The sequence below is a fragment of the Hypanus sabinus genome, chromosome 2 (genome assembly GCF_030144855.1).
Source record: "Hypanus sabinus isolate sHypSab1 chromosome 2, sHypSab1.hap1, whole genome shotgun sequence".
Taxonomy (NCBI): Eukaryota; Metazoa; Chordata; class Chondrichthyes; order Myliobatiformes; family Dasyatidae; genus Hypanus; species Hypanus sabinus.
In genome coordinates, this window is record NC_082707.1 from 68,993,672 (window position 1) to 69,011,388 (window position 17,717).

Here is a 17,717-nt window from a genome sequence, read left to right on the forward strand (position 1 = left end):
AGCGACCATTAATATCCAGCCCATGCCATCTTCTCACTTCTACCATTGGGTCCCACACCACCAGATTCAGAAACAGTTACTAACCTGCAACCATCTGGCTCTTGACTTCATTCACCATACCTGAACTTTTCTACAACCTACAGTCTCACTTTCAAGGATTCTTTACAACTCACGTTCTCAGTATTATTTCTATTTGCCCTGTTTGTCTTGTGCACATTGTTTGTCAGTCTTTGTCTCTTTAGGTATAGTTTTTTGTAGGATTCTATAGTATTTCTTTTTATTTATAAATGCCTGCAAGAAAATGACTCTCAAGGTAGGATATGCTAACATCTGTACTTTGATAATACATCTACTTTGAACTTTAACCCACTTCTCGGCTGCAAATACTTCCTTCCATGTAATATGCATTTAATCAAAGACCTCAACTCCTTTTGTCCTCATTTCTTTGGCATCCATGATCTTCTCCTTAATGACCACTGAGGAGAAACAGACATTAAAATCTGAACCATCTCCTGCAGCTCCATAAATAAGTGGCCCTGATGGTCTTTAAGATTACCTAGTTTCTCTCTGGTCACCATTTTACTGTTTATATAAATGAACAACCTCTTGGGATTATCTTTAACTTTGCCCGCCAAAACCATATCATCCCCTCTTTATGCCTCCTGATTTCCCTTGTAATACTGATCTTAAACTTTTTATATTCATTGAGGGATTCATTCATTCCAGAACCTTGATAGCTCATTAGCTATGGTTCCTTGAACTTTAGTATGTCTACACTTTATCTAACAGGAACATGCTGCTCTTGAACCTTTGATATCACCATTTTAAAAGCTGCCCACTTTCCAACTGTTCCATTCCATTTCGTCACCCAGTCCGCACCAGCTATATCCTGCTTAATCCCATCAAAGTTGGCCCTGCTTGAGTTCAGCTCCAATGCCATAGCTGATGACACCACTATTGTTGGCCAAATCAAAGGCGTATAAGAGGGAGATTGAAAAGCTGTTTGAGGGTGCCATTACAACAACCCCTTATTCAACATCAGCAAAACCAAAGCTGATTATTGACTACAGGAAGAAGAAGCCAGATGTCCACCATATCATTAGGGAATCAAAGGTGGAACGAGTCTTTAAATTCCTTGGTGTTACCTTTTCAGAGAATCTGCCCTGATAACAGCGCATAAATGCTATCACAAAAGGGACAACAGAACCTCTACTATCTTAGAAGTTTGCCAGGAATGGAAAAATATACAGAAAGTGGTAGGTACGGACCAGTACACAATCAAAGCCCTCCCTGTCATAGAGCACATTTACAAGGAGTGCTGCCACAAGTAAGAAGCATCCATCAACAAGGACCCCACCAACCAGGCCGTGCTCTCTTCTCACTACTACCACTGGGAAGGAGGCATGGAAGCTTTCAGTCTCATACCACTGATCGCAATTGACCACTATCCACAGGCTTCATTCACCACTGCTCTGAACTGATTCTACAACCTATGGACTCATTTTCAAGGACTCTTCACAACTCATGCTCTCAGTATTATATTTTTTTATTTTGGTAAGAGTGACCATAATATGGTGGAATTCTTCATTAAGATGGAGAGTGACATAGTTAATTCAGAAACAAAGGTTCTGAACTTAAAAAAGGGTGACTTTGAAGGTATGAGACGTGAATTAGCTAAGATAGACTGGCAAATGATACTTAAAGGGTTGACGGTGGATATGCAATGGCAAGCATTTAAAGATCGCATGGATGAACTACAACAATTGTTCATCCCAGTTTGGCAAAAGAATAAACCAGGGAAGGTAGTGCACCTGTGGCTGACAAGGGAAATTAGGGATAATATCAAGTCCAAAGAAGAAACATATAAATTAGCAAAAAAAAAGTGGCACACCTGAGGACTGGGAGAAATTCAGAGACCAGCAGAGGAAGACAAAGGACTTAATTAGGAAAGGGAAAAAAGATTATGAGAGAAAGCTGGCAGGGAACATAAAAGCTGACTGTAAAAGCTTTTATAGATACGTGAAAAGAAAAAGATTGGTCAAGACAAATGTAGGTCCCTTACAGTCAGAAACAGGTGAATTGATCATACGGAACAAAGACATGGCAGACCAATTGAATAACTACTTTGGTTCTGTCTTCACTAAGGAGGCCATAAATAATCTTCCAGAAATAGTAAGGGACCATGGGTCTAGTGAGATGGAGGAACTGAGGGAAATACATGTTAGTAGGGAAGTGGTGTTAGGTAAATTGAAGGGATTAAAGGCAGATAAATCCCCAGGGCCAGATGGTCTGCATCCCAGAGTGCTTAAGGAAGTAGCCCAAGAAATAGTGGATGCATTAGTGATAATTTTTCAAAACTCCTTAGATTCTGGATTCGTTCCTGAGGATTGGAGGGTGGCTATTGTAACCCCACTTTTTGAAAAAGGAGGGAGAGAGAAACCGGGGAATTATAGACCGGTTAGTCTGACATCAGTGGTGGGGAAAATGCTAGAGTCGGTTATCAAAGATGTGATAACAGCACATTTGGAAAGAGGTGAAATCATTGGACAAAGTCAGCATGGATTTGTGAAAGGAAAATCATGTCTGATGAATCTTATAGAATTTTTTGAAGATGTAACTAGTAGAGTGGATAGGGCAGAGCCAGTGAATGTGGTACATTTCGATTTTCAAAAGACTTTTGACAAGGTCCCACACAGGAGATTAGTGTGCAAGCTTAAAGCACATGGTCTTGGGGGTATGGTATTGATGTGGATAGAGAATTGGTTGGCAGACAGAAAGCAAAGAGTGGGAGTAAACAGGACCTTTTCAGAATGGCAGGCTGTGACTAGTGGGGTACCGCTAGGCTCAGTGCTGGGACTCCAGTTGTTTACAATATATATTAATGATTTAGACGAGGAAATTAAATGCAGCATCTCCAAGTTTGCGGATGACACGAAGCTGGGCGGCAGTGTTAGTTGTGAGGAGGATGCTAAGAGGATGCAGGGTGACTTGGATAGGTTAGGTGAATGGGCAAATTCATGGCAGATGCAATTTAATGTGGATAAATCTGAGGTTATCCACTTTGGTTGCAAGAATAGGAAAACAGATTATTATCTGAATAGTAGCCGATCAGGAAAAGGGGAGATGCAACGAGACCTGGGTATCTTTATACACCAGTCATTGAAGGTGGACCTGCAGGTACAGCAGGTGGTGAAAAAGGCAAATGGTATGTTGGCATTCATAGCAAAAGGATTTGAGTACAGGAGCAGGGAGGTTCTACTGCAGTTGTACAAGGCCTTGGTGAGATCGCACCTAGAATATTGTGTGCAATTTTGGTCCCCTAATCTGAGGAAAGACATTCTTGCCATAGAGGGAGTACAGAGAATGTTCACCAGATTGATTCCTGGGATGGCAGTACTTTCATATGAAGAAAGACTGGATCTACTAGGCTTATACTCACTGGAATTTAGAAGATTGAGGGATCTTATTGAAACATATAAAATTCTAAAGGGATTGGACAGGCTAGATGCAGGAAGATTGTTTCCGATGTTGGGGAAGTCCAGAATGAGGGGTCACAGTTTAAGGATAAAGGGGAAGCCTTTTAGGACCGAGATGAGGAGAAACTTCTTCACACAGAGAGTGGTGAATCTGTGGAATTCTCTGCCACAGGAAACAGTTGAGTCCAGTTCATTGGCTATATTTAAGAGGAAGTTAGATATGGCCCTTGTGGCTAAAGGGATCAAGGGGTATGGAGAGAGAGCAGTTACAGGGTTCTGAGTTGGATGATCAGCCATGATCATACTGAATGGCAGTGCAGGCTTGAAGGGCAGAATTACCTACTCCTGCACCTATTTTCTATGTTTCTATGTTTTATTTGTCTTTGAATGTTGGTGCTTGTCCGTCTCTGTTTATGTATAATTCTTCATAAATTCTTTTGTATTTGTGTGTGTGTGTGTGTGTGTGTGTGTGTGTGTGTATGCCCTTAACTCCTGGTGGAGTCGTCAGGGCACCGTCATGACAAGCTTTTTGCACCGATCTTTTTTGGTCATTGCTCATCGTACAGTGTGTCTTGGCTGAAACCCGGCAGAGCCTATCCCTCTCCAGGTTTTTTTTTTACGAGGTCGAGTCGCTAGCTCGACACTCAACCCAGGCACGGATAGAGATCGTGCAAGGGAGCTGGCTGGATTCAAACTCAGGACCTCTCACCCCAAAGTCCAGCGCTGATGCCACTACGCCACCAGCCTGTAATTTATTTACTTATTTTCCTGTAATAAGAAAACAAATCTCTAGCAGGTATTATGGTATCATATAGATTGTTTAATAATAAATTCTACTATACCTGTTCTGTCAGGAGCTGCAGTTGGGTGCACCTTCCAGAGATGTAGTCACTGGGAACTCTGCAAGGTTCCCCACCTTGCAGGAGGAGCTTTCTACTACCATCCTGCCAACACTGAATGAAGGACTAAGAATAGTTTCTGCAGTTTCTTCTGTCACCATATTTGAGAATAGGTTTTCTCAACTAGAAATTTTAAAAAATGATAACACTAGAAATGCTCAGCATATCATACAGTTTATACTTAGAGAGAAACAGTTAACTTTCAGGTTGATTACCTGTTTTTTATTTCAGATTCCTAGCACTTGCTGCTTTTTTACTTACTGTTTTTGCTAATTTGACATTTTTATCCACTCAGAAAGCAAAAAAGCTTTGGGTAGGGGGAAGAGGAAAGAGGAATTAAGGCAAGAAAAATATGGCCTCTGATTTCCTATTTTAAGTGAAATGCACAACCCCACCTTTCCTGCAAGAGTTAGAATGATAGTCAGTGGCCACTTATTAGGCTCAGGAGTGGAACCTGTACCTAATGAAGTGGCCAATGAGTGTATGTCTCTGGTCTTCGGCTGCTGCAGCCCATCCACTTCAAGGTTCGACGTGTTGTACATTCAGAGAAGCTCTTCCGCACACCACTGCTGCAGTGTATGGTTATTTGAGTTACTGTTGCCTTCCTGTCAGCTTGAATCAGTCATGTGATATCTCTCATTAACAAGACATTTTTGCCCACAGATCTGCAACTCATGGAATGTTTTTTTGTTTTTCACACCATTCTCCATAATCTCCAGAGACTGTTGTGTGTGCAAATCCCAGAAGATCAACAGTTTCTAAGACACTTAAACCAACCCCATCTGATACTAACAATCATTCCACAGTCAAAGTCACTTAGACTGCATTTTTTCCTCACTGTGATGTTTATTCTGAACAACAACTGAAGCTCTTGACCATGTCTACAAGTTTTTATTCATTTAGTTGCTGCCACACGATTGGCTGGTTAGATATTTGCATTAATGAACAGGTGTACAGGAATACCAATTAAAGTGGCCACTGCGAACATGCATGTCAAAATTGCTGAAATTTCTTAGTAAATTCTCTAAATTAGCATTATTCCTGAAATTCAATTTAATCAAAATCCTTAATAACTTTTTGTCATTTTCCATCACATTTTTGCCTATCTTTCTCATCCAAGGAAAACATTCTCATTTGTTAAAAGAAGTTTGAGAATCCTAAACTAAATGTAGCAATCTTTTGCATACCACCTAAATCCATTTCACTGTTTCCAGCAATACTCTGCACAATCTATTTTAAAACTAATGCTAAGTTTAAATGAAAGTAACTCTCTGGAAGATGAAATCTACGTTCATGATAAAACAGCAAGATATCAGAAGAATTTATCAAATCAATCTTGCCTTTCTAAGTATATCCATCTTTTTTTTAGCATTTCTTACACATGGAGAGAAGTTGACAAAATGTTTTAAGGAAGGATTTTGATATGTTCATTCATGAAATACAGCAACTTACTCACAATAGGAATCAACATTTCTGACCAGTTTTCTCACATACAACTTTCCATGTTAATTACTGCCTGAGAAAATCAGTGGGTGGTTATTTTACAATGTAGTGTTGCCCGGGAGATGTTATTAATAAATAAAATGCTCTTAAGGGTAAATTAATTTCAGTCTGAAAAAAATCTGCATAGTAAACTTTCGAAATGGACTCCTGACCTTACAATTGATTTTATTTGCTCTGTGGCACAAATACAGTCATATCACCTTTGCCAATTAAGATCGGTAACTGTGCACCTAACTGGAACAGTAAACAGAGCTTTCCTAGATGGTAGAAACTAGTATTAATAAGCCATCAGAAAGTTTTACAAGGGTTTCTAAAAATATTAGATGAAGGCATTTTTAAGTGCAATACTGATTTTCAAACTTGGAGGACATATGATCTTTGAATGCAAGATAAATGAGGTTGCAACAATAATATATTAATTTTAGGAACTTTGTCATGGCAGTGGTAGTTAAGTGAATTCCTGCAGTCTTAGTCTCGGAAATGAAATTAATTCGAAAACCACTTATTTAATTAACTCAAATATATAGCAAATCCTCTACAGAATGTTAACTTCATTATGTTATTAAATTTTAAACAATCATCATCATGCTGCTTTATTGACCATTCCTTAATTTCCTCATTCACTTTCATCCTTTCTGTCCTAGCTGGTCAACTGCAATCTCCTTCTCCAGCACTGTTTCCCCATGGGCCAGATATATGGATTTTTTTCTTCACTATCCAATTGTAATTGTAATTCCAACAGCTTCCATTTTCATGTCCACATTATGATCATCGGTCGGCTCCAAATGCCACCTTTAGCTCCTTCTCATTGCCTAAATACAGCCTTGTCCCTTGGCAGCCATCTCCCTTAGCCTTTTCACTACTTTTGTTCCATTTATCTGTTTTGGAAGAGTCTTAGCAGCCAAATGCTAAGAAGCCATCATCAACGACAGAAGCTCTAATTCTCTTCTACCCTTACCACTCTTCTTCGTGGTCAATGATTCAGAATGAATCAGAGAGCTTTCAAATTTAGCAACCAATGCTGGAAATTAAAAATAAAAACTGAAGATGCTGATAACAGAGTTAATATTTTATTGAGCAAGTTCTGATGAAAGGTCACTGAGCAAAAATGTTAGCACTATTTTTCTCTCCTGACCTTGTAGGTTTTTCCAAAGTTTGATGTTGTTATTACAACATCAGCTCTTGTTCACCTCTCCAATGAGCATGTACTTGCCTTCTTCCATCTCTGTAACCTGTCTCTCGCTTAACATCTCAACTATTCCACTTTTGAAATCCTCATCAAGGTCTTATCCCCTATCACCTAAGTCCTAAACTATTCCAAGTATTTTTATTGAAATCCCCTTCAGAACAATCAATACGTTTTGTTGCTTTTAAATTACCCTTGATAACTTGATACCATTTTCGATATGCCATTCCTGCTTCCCGAGGCTGGTCAATGTTCTTCAGTAACTCTGCACTGAAGTTGCTTGGGAGACTTTACTTTTAAAATTGTTATATAAAGATAATGTATTGTTAGCTTGTATTGAACAGCCCTTAACACAATCTCAATATTCCAGGGCTCCTTTGTTTTAGTTGTGACAGAGTGGGAGGGAATAATGGAGGAGGGGTGGTGTTACTAGTCAGGGAAAGTATCATGCAGTGCACTGTCAGGACAGAATGAAGAACTTGTCTAGTGAGGTGTTATGGATGGAAATGAGAAATAAGAAAGGTATGACCACATTAATGGGACTATATTACAGACCACCCAACAGTCCTAGGGATTAGAGGAACAAATTTGTAAAAGATTCTAGACTGTTGCGGGAAACACAAGGTTGTGATAGCAAGTGATTATAACTTTCCACATATTGATTTGGAATCCTATACTGCAAAAGGATCAGATGGGATAGAGTTTGTCATATCTGTTCAGGGAAGCATCCTTCATCAGCATATAGAAATCCCAACAAGAGAGTGTGTGATGCTGCATCTGCTGTTAGAGAAAGAGAGAGGGCAGGTAAAAGAAATTTGTGTAGGGGAACACCTTGCATCTAGTGACTACAATTCATTAGTTTCAAAATAAATATGCAAAAAGAAAGATCTGCTCCGCGGGTTAAGATTCTATATTGAGAAAAGGCTAGTTTTTGATGGTATCAGTAATGATCTGGCAAGTGTGAATTGAGACAAATTGTTTTCTGGCAAAGGTGTACTTGGTAAGTGGGAGGCCTTCAAAAGAGAAATTTTTAGAGTGCAATGCTTATATGTGCCCGTCAGAATAAAAGATGAAAAATGTAGGGAATCTTGGTTTTCAGGAGATATTGAGGCCCTGGTTAAATGGGAAAAGGAGGTACATAGCAGGTATGGGCAAGTAGGAACAAATGAGGTGCTTATGGAGGATAAAAAATGCAAGATAACTCTTAAGAAATTAATCAATAGGACTAAAAGAAGGCATGAAGTTGCTCTAGCAGACAAGGTGAAGGAGAATCCTAGGGAATTCTATTGGTATGTTAAGAGCAAAAGGATTGCTAGGGACAAATTAGTGCTCTGAAGGACGAGAATGGTAATCCAGGTATGGAGCCAAAACTGATGGGGAAAATCTTAAAGGCATTCATTGCACCTGTATTTACTCAGGAGATGGACCCAGAGTCTACAGGAATGAGGTAAAGCAACATCAACTTCATGGACCCTATATAGATTACACAGGAGGAGGTGTTTGCTACCCTGCGGCAAATCAGGGTGGATAAATCCCCAGGGCCAGTCGAGGTGTTCCCTTAGACCCTATGAGAGGCAAGTGCAGAAATTGCCAGGGCCCTAGCGGGGATACTTAAATCATCCTTGGTGACAGAACAGGTACCAGAGGATTAGAGAATAGCCAATGTTGTTCAGGTGTTTAAAAAGGCTCTAAACATATACCAGGTAATTGTAGTCCGGTGAGCCTGACATCAGTTGTGGGAAGTTATTGGACAGTATTCTAAAGAAATAGCTACAGTATATAAGTACTTGGATAGAAATGGACAGATTAAGGATAGTCAAGATGGCTTTGTGCATGGTATAGTAGAGCGTGTCTACGTATCTTACAGTTTTTCGAGGAAGTTGCCAGGAAAGTGGATGAAGTCAAGGCAGTGGATTTTGTCTACATGGACTTTAACAATGCATTTGACAAGGTCCCACATGGGAGTTTTTGTCAAGAAGGTTCAGTGGCTCGGCATTAAAAATGAGGTAGTAAATTGGATCAGACGTTGGCTTTGTAGGAGAAGCCAGGGAGTGATAGTAGACGGTTGCCCTTCTGACTGGAAGACTGCGACTAGTGGTGTGCCGCGGGGATCAGTACTGGGTCCTTTTTGTTTGTCATCCATATCAGTGATCTGGATGATAACATGATTAAAAAGATCAGCAAATTTGCAGATGATATGAAGATTGGGAGTTGTAGTGGAGAATGAGGATCTGCATCAGGTGGAAAAATGGGCTGAAAAATGACAGACAGAACTTAATGCAGACAAGTGTGAGGTTTTGCACTTCGGTAGGACCAGTCAGGATAGGTCTTACACCGTGAACAGTAGGGCCAAGGAGTGTGGCAGAACAAAGGGATCTGGGAATACAGGTCCATAATTCATTGAAAGTGGCATCACAGCTAGATAGGGTCATAAACAAAGATGTTGGCACATTGGCCTTCATAAATCAATGTATTGATTCCAGGAGATGGAATGTTATGTTGAAGTTGTATAAGATGTTAGTGAGGCCTAACTTGGACTATTGTGTGCAGTTTTGGTCACCTATCCACAGCAAAGATGTCAACAAGGTTGAAAGAATTACAGAGAAAATTTAAAAGGATTTTGCCGGGTCAGGACAACTTGAGTTGTAAGGGAAGATTTAATATTTTAGGACTGTATTCCTTAGAAAGTTGAAGACTGAGAGAAAATTTGATAGAGGTATACAAAATTATGAGAGTATAATATGTAACCCCCTGGGTCGCCTCAGGCTCGCCCAGCTCGTTCTTGTCTAGGGGGAGCAGCCTTCGGCCCCGCCAAACTGGGTAATCAGCTGGTGTGGATGCTGTGTGATGTCCCCGCCTCGCCCAAAAACAGACAGTACACCATAAGTGAATAAATGAGTACAATTTATAAAGGTTACTATAACTAAGTGATTAATAATGATACATATATATGAAGAAAAAAATTAAAGAAAAGGCGCCAAATTTATCAAAGTCCAAACCACTTCGTGCACAACCTTTGGAGCTCAATTACTGAAGTCTTCTGGCCACCATTCGATCCCCTCCGAACTCCTCGACTTGCAGCTCAGGACCCTCCGAGTGGTCAACCAAGCACATCTAGCTTCATCCCCCCCTCCTCAGAGTACCTCCTGGACTTGGACCCCAGCTTGGGGTCCGTTCCTCGCCCAGCTTACAGCATTGCATCCGCTCTCTCAACCCCCTCGCGCCGATCTGCCCAAAAGCCGGTCAACAACCACTTACAGACTCAGAAGAAAGAACAACATTAATCCCCATTTGGTTTACAAAGGAATACAATTCTCGTTATCAGTAAATTTTAACCCAAACAAGCTTTCAGCACTCTCTCGCAACAAAGGAGCATTCCTGCTTATAACAAAACAAAGAAGCCCTTTTGATTACATACACAGTAACAAAGAAAAAAGAAGAAACCCCCTTTACAAATAGGGTTAATGCAAGCAGGCTTTTTCCACTGAGGTTGAGAGAGACTACAACCAGAGATCATGTGTTAGGGGTAAAAGGTGAAAAGTTTAAGGGGAACTTGAGGGGCACTTCTTCACTCAGAGGGTCATGAAAGTGTGGAAATGAGCTGCCAGCACAAGTGGTGCATGTGAGCTCAATTTCAATGTCTAAGGGAAGGTTGGATAGGTACATGGATAGTATGGATATGGAGGGCAATGGTCCCAGTGCAGGTCAGTGGAAGTAGACAGTTTAAATGGTTTTGGCAGGGACTAGATGGGATGGGCAGAAGGCCATTCTGTGCTGTACTTCCCTATGACTGTAAAGCACAATAACAACTGAGCAAGCTCAAGACTATTTAACACAGCCAGGATCAGCGTCCTAATACTCCAACATGAACAAGCGCATTTACCAAAGGGCGTATTCAAGGTGAAATGTATAATAATCAAATGATCTAGCAGCCCACATGTTGCATAACTGACGGAAATTAAAATTCATTGTAAAATAATTAATAACTCCAGAGATCAACAAGTAATATGCTAAAAATTTTGCACCAGTGCTGCTGTTGTATCAAAATTTCATATTATAAAGTTTTTTTATTATCCTATGCAATTTACTCATGTCGACTGATAATTATACCCTTAAACACTACTAATGCTACACCTCACTGTTCCTCTGAGTTCAGTGCCAAATGTGTAGGCTTAAATTGTACACCCTCAGGGGTTATTTATCTGTACTCCCAAAATCAAGTAACATGATTTGAGGGATGGTGGATAAGATTTAAAAATGGGGTTTGCTTTGCTAAATAATTTGGCTAACATAATTCTCACAGATGCTTTTTCATGCACTTTAGTGCCTTACTACAGTGCAGTAGTAACAGGGGATTCCAGAATTAGAGGAGCAGAAAGCAGATTGTGTGGACATGAAAGTTCAAATAGTATGTGGAATTGGTATGTTGCGTCCCAGGTACCAAGTTCAGGAATGTCTTGGATTGAGTCCATGATATTATAAAGGGGAGGGTGAACAGCCAGTTGTAGTGTGTATTGGGACAAACGACAAAGGTAAGAAATGGGAAGAGATCCTAAAGAAAGATTATAGGGAGTTAGGCAAAAAGCTGGAAAACAAGACATCCAGGGTAGTAATCTCTGGATTGCTGCCTGTGTCACATACCAGTGAGGGTAAGAATAGGATGATTTGGCAGACCAATGTGTGACTGAAGAATTGGTGCAGGGAACAGGGTTTCAGATTTCAGGTTCATTGGGTTCTCTACCGGGGAACGTACGACCTGTATGAAAAGGACAGCTTACACAGGACCAATATCCTTGCATGCCTGTTTGCTAGAGCCATTGAGGAGGGATTAAACTAATTTGGCAGGGGTATGGGAACCAGAGTGATAGGCCTGAGTATGGGCCAATTGTTATACAACTAGATGCTGTGTGTAGTGAGATTGTGAAGAAGGACATGTAGATGAAAGGGCAAAATTGCAGTCAGTGGGATGAGTTAATGTATAACAAAATTGAAATAGGTGATGAATACAGGACTAAGCATGCAATAAATGGAATAAAGCAGATGATCTTGTAACGCAGTTAGAGATTGACAGGCATGAAGTTGTGGGCATCTCTGAGTCATGGCTGAAAGAAGATCATAGTTAGGAGCTTGACATCCAAGGATACACACTTTATCGAAAGGACAGGCAGGTAGACAGAGGGAGCAGGATGGCCCTGCTGGTAAAAAATTAAATCCTTAGTAAGAGGTGACATACAGTAGGATCAGAAGATGTAGAATTGTTGTGGGTTGAGATAGGGAACTACAAGGGTAGAAAACCCATATGGGAGTTACGTACATGTCCCAGATCAATAGCCAGGATGTGGGCTACAAACTACAATAGGAGAGAGAAAAGACGTGTTAATGGGGAAATATTATGATAGTCATGGAGAATTTCAATCTACAGGTAGATTAGGAAAATCAAGTTGGCGTTGGATCCCAAGCGATGGAACTTGTAGTATTCCCATGAGGTGGCTTATTTTGAGCAGTTTATGGTTGAGCCCACTAGGGGAATGTCAATTATGGACCTGGTGTTAGAATTCTATCATCTTATGCAACACACACTAAATACTGGAGGAACTCAGCAAGTCAGGCAGCATCTATGAAAAAAGGCCAAGACCCTTCTTCAGGACAATCATCTTATGATCACTTACAAACAAGCTGGATGAACTCAGCTGGTCGGGCAGCATCTGGGACGTATGTGACCACAGCATCTGCAGTATACTTTGTGATCTTATGATCCCTGCCTCCTGAGTTCAATAGGGAGAAGATAAAGTCAATGTATCAGTCTTACAGTGAAGTAAAGGGAATTACAGAAGCCTAAGAGAGGCGCTGGCCATAGTTGATTGGAAAGGGACGCTAGCAGGGATGATGGCAGAATGGCAATGGGTGAAGTTTCTGGGAGCAGTTCAGGAGGTGCAAGATACCATGGATACATCCCAACATCCCTTTAGAAGTAGTCTAAAGGGATGATGGTACAACCGTGGCTGATAACAGAAATCAAAGACAGCATAAAAGGAAAAGAGAAGGCATATAATATATAGAAAAAATACTGCTAAGTTAAAGGATTGGGTGGCTTTAAAAAAAACAACAGAAGCAACTAAAAAAGCTGTAAAGAGAGAAAAGTTGAAAGATGAAGCCAATAATATAAAAGAGGATATCAAAAGATTTTTCAGATAGAGTAAAAGAGAGGCAAGAGTGAATATTGCCCCACTGGAAAATGATGCCAGAAAGGTAGTAATGGGGCATAAAGAATTGGCAGATGAACTTAAGTATTTTGCTTCAGTCTTCACTGTGTAAGACACTACAGTATGCCAGAAATTGGAGAGTGTCTGGAGGCAGAAGCAAAAGTAGTTGCTATAACCATGCTTGGGAAGCTGAAAGGTCTGAAGGTAGATCAGACACCTGGACCAAATGGACTACACCCCAGGATTTTGAAAGTGGTAGCTGAGGAGATTGTGCAGGCATTAGTAATGATCTTGCATGAATCACTATATTCTGGAATTGTTCTGAAGGATGGCAGAACTGCACATATCACTCCACTCTTTAAGAAGGGAGGGAGGCAAAAGAAAGGAAGTTATAGGCCAGTTAGCCTGACATCAGTGGTTGTAAAAATATTAGAGTCTATAATTAAGGTTGAGGTTTGGAAGCACATGATAAAATAGGCCAAAGTCAGCATGGTTTTCTAAATCTTGTCTGACTAATCTGTTGGAATTTTTTGAGAAAGTAGCAGGTAGAATGGACAAAGGAGAATCAGTGGATGTTGCTTATTTAGATTTTCAGAAGGCCTTTGACAAGGTGCCACATTTGAGGCTGCATAACAAAAGCCCAAGATACTAGCATGGACAGAAGATTGGCTGACTGGCAGGAGGCAAAGAGTGGGAATAAATGGGGCCTGTTCTGGTTGGTGAAGGAATTGATGGCTTTGAGGCCAAGTTTGAATATGATACAAAGATAGATGTCTGCAGGAGAACTTAAAACTGATTGGAAAAATGGACAAAGAAGTGGCAGATGGAATATAGTGCAGGGAAGTGCATAGTCATGCACTTTGCTGGAAAGAATAAAGGTGTGGACTATTTTCCAAACTGGGAGAAAATTCAAAAACCAGAGGTGTTAAGGACTTGGGAGTCCTCATGCAAGATTCCCTAACTGTTAACTTGCAGTTTGAAATGGTGGTAAGGAAGGGAAATGTAATGCTAGCATTCATTTCAAGAGGTCTAAGGATGAGACTTTATAAGGCATTGGCCAAACTACACTTAGAGTGCGGTGAGCCGTTTTGGCCCCCTAATCTAAGATTGCTAGCATTGGAGAGTGTCCAGAGGAGGTTCGCATAAATGATCCCTAAAATGAAAGGGTTAACATATGAGGAGTGTTAGATGGCTCTGGGCCAGTACTTGATGGAGTTCAGAAGAATAAGGGGAGATCTCATCGAAACCTATTGAATACAGAAATGCCTAGATAGAGTGCATGTGGAAATGTTTCCTATAGTGGCGGGAGTCTGGGATCAGAAGGCACAGCCTCAGAATTGAGGGATGTCCATTTAGAACAGAAGATAAAGAATTTTGTTTTTAGCCAGAAGCTGGAGCATTTAAGGAATTCACGGCCACGAATGGCTGCATAGGTCAAGGCATTAGGTATATTTAAAGCAGGGCATCAAAGGCTACGGGGAAAAGGAATGAGAATGGAATTTCAATCAGCCGTGATGGAATGGTGGGGTGGACTCAATGGGCTGAATGGCCTAATTCTGCTCCTATGTCTTATGGTATTATAAATCAATCAATCAATAAGGCTGAGCTGTAGAGTCCTTGAAAGTTATTCCACAGGTTATGAAATCAGGTCAGATTTGAGATAAGCACAGTATCCACCATGAGCCAGATGGTTGAAGGGTCACAGTTCCTAAACCTGGGGCAGTGGGTTTTAAAACCCCTGTACTTTATTCCCGGTTGCAGCAGCCTCCCTACACACCCTCAGCCTTTCAAACTATACCTTGCCAAGGAGTGTGACTTTTCATACGCTGGTGTTCACCTCATACTGAACAGCCCCTCTAGAAAGGTGACCAGTGTTTCTTTCCCCAAGGTCAGTCAAAATCCTCCTTGGTTTTCATTTCCAAATTGCGAGTATCTTTAGCCAGATGGTCAGCTGACCGATTAATACTTGGCATGGCGCTTTTGTTAACGCATTTGCTACCAGGGATAGCAAACCTCTTCAAATCGTCTTTGGTCATTTTGATAATATTAGGTATTTAATGAGTAATCCTTTTCTCATTGCCAAAATTTTCATTCTTTCCCAATTTGATTTTACGTCCTTAAGAATAGGCAAGTTTTATTTAGCTTTATGATTCGAAGCCAGTTAAATAGAATTGATATGCATTTCAGGTATTATCAGCAGACTTAAGGTGTCCGAGAGCTTAATTCACTCCTGGGCATCTACACGGACCCTTGCAGTTTTCAAACCCTCCGATGTGACCTTTATAAAATACGTCGTTTGAGGAGGATCCGTCCCTCGCGATACTGCAATCTCCACGCCTCGCCAGCATGAGCGGTTGCAAAACTTCAACATTGCGCTGCGCCGCGCCGCGCCGGCCCCGTGACCGCATCGCGCACGGTCAGTGCTCCCAGCGTGATTGGACGAGGCCGCCAGCGGAAAAAAATTATTGAAAGGAGACAGGCGGCCCTTGTGCTGGAGATTAATAATAATTGGTCGCAGCGGAGGAGCAGGGCGACAGTGTGCAGCGGCAGCGGGCGGAGAGAAGGCGGCGGTCCCGCTGGCTCAGGACAATAATGATTCACCATGAATCAGAGGGAGCCCTTGATACATCTCTTTGCTGGCGGGTAGGTTGGGCCGGGAGGTTGGCCTCTCGTCTCAAGATACATGTCTGCGTTTGAGGGGGGAGGGGCTTGGATATTTTTATTTTGTCAAGAAGGTTCTGCTTCGGACCTCACTGAGGCAGGCGATCCGGGGTCATCTCCTTACCTATGTATGCATTGTTCGTGTCCGATAAGAAGTGTGTGTGTGTGTGTTGTGGTTGTTTGTGCAGGCCCCGTTCCATCCGCGGGCTTGCCTGGCGCCCTTGCCGACCTGCTGACTCTCAGCGCCGTCTCTAGGAATACGACACGGCAGGGCTGTGAACTGCAGCCTGACTGACAGCGGCAGTACTCCGGCGCCAGTAAAAGCAAATTAATTATTTATACAGTTTTTAAAAAAGACTCGTCTGTGGTGATCATTGCAGTGATTCTCTTATGTTGTAACTCCATGATCCATTCGGTGTAAAAGTTCAAGATTTCAAGAATTGTTTCTTATTTTACGTAAACGATATTATGTATGCTTTTAATTTGAAATATAACTAATGCTAAACAAAATATGGAAGGGAAGAAAACCTAACAGCATGAAATCCATAAACTACAAGTTACTCTGTATGTCTAATTGACATTCCTTAATTTATCCTAATTTTTCTCATCAATATTTAACGCAGTCGGTTGGAATAGTTTGCTTGACCCAGAAAATGATACGCACAGTTCATTCTCAGCTGTGTTACAGTTTCATTCATAGTAGATCAAGCTAAATTTAAGTTCCCACATCCAGAGCTCTAATTTTACAGTGTTTTTAAAACAAACAAGAAACTGGAAGAACTCTGGGTCAGGCAACATCTGTAGAGGGAAATGGCCAATGTTTCAGGTTGAAACTACTAAGTCCATATGAAGAGTCGTGATCTGAAATGTCCACTATCCACTTCCCTCCTCAGATGTTGCTGGACTCTGCTAAGTTCCTCCTGCACACTTTTGCTTTAGATTCCAGCATCTACAGTTCCTTGTTTCTCTGATTTTTTTTCATGTTAGTGGAGGAGTGAAGAGGTCTGTTTTGACCTCATACAATGAAACCTATATACAGTGGAAAAACATTTATACTGAATATCCATCCCATCACTAAGATTTGATTGAGGTAAAAGCTTATGGGTTAGAGCTAGTTAGTAATAACTTCTACAATGAAGGACGTTATTTGACAGTGCGGCAAGAGTATGTGGAGAAAAGTTTTGTAACTGCTATAATAGTTTTACTTTATGTAATGAGCAACACTCACTGCATCACAATAGTTATGACTGAGGAATAACATTAAATTCTTTTCGTAAAATTTTGAACACCGTAAATATTACCTGAAATTGCCTGTCATTTATCATGTTTGTTTTGTATGCTAATAATATTGGTGATTCTGATCATTCATTGTAATTTGTTAACAAGGGAAAATGCAGATGCTGGAAATCCGAGCAACACCCACAAAATGCTGGAGGAATTCAGCAGGCCAGGCAGCATCTATGGGGGTAAAAGGTACAGTTGGCCCGAAATGTCGACTGTACTTTTTTCCATAGATGCTGCCTGGCCTGCTGAGTTCCTCCAGCATTTTGTGATTGTAATTTGCTATTGAGTTGCCATGTTTTCTCTTTGCAGTTTTGACAGTAAGTGTGATGGGTAGTGTTTAATCTGTTTATGGAAAAAGTAGATACTCCAACCCAAATTTTTGCATACCGGCGAAGATAATGTCTCAGCTGTGGTATTGAAGTATTGTACTATAGAACTAGTCCAGCTTTTTGTGCAATTATACCAATGATATCTACCCAACAGAGGGGAATATTGCACGGGTATG

General features: G+C 40.9%; 1 protein-coding gene across 1 annotated transcript in view; it reads left to right on the plus strand.

Annotated features, from left to right (window-relative positions):
• Positions 1 to 15,704: 15,704 nt before the first annotated feature.
• LOC132379660 (solute carrier family 25 member 36-like) overlaps positions 15,705 to 17,717 on the plus strand; it is a 90,333-nt gene continuing 88,320 nt past the window's right edge. The window contains exon 1 of the mRNA XM_059947874.1: positions 15,705 to 15,910. Within this exon, the coding sequence (XP_059803857.1) occupies positions 15,870 to 15,910 (41 nt within the window). The 5' untranslated portion in view covers positions 15,705 to 15,869. The remainder of the gene's footprint in view (positions 15,911 to 17,717) is intronic.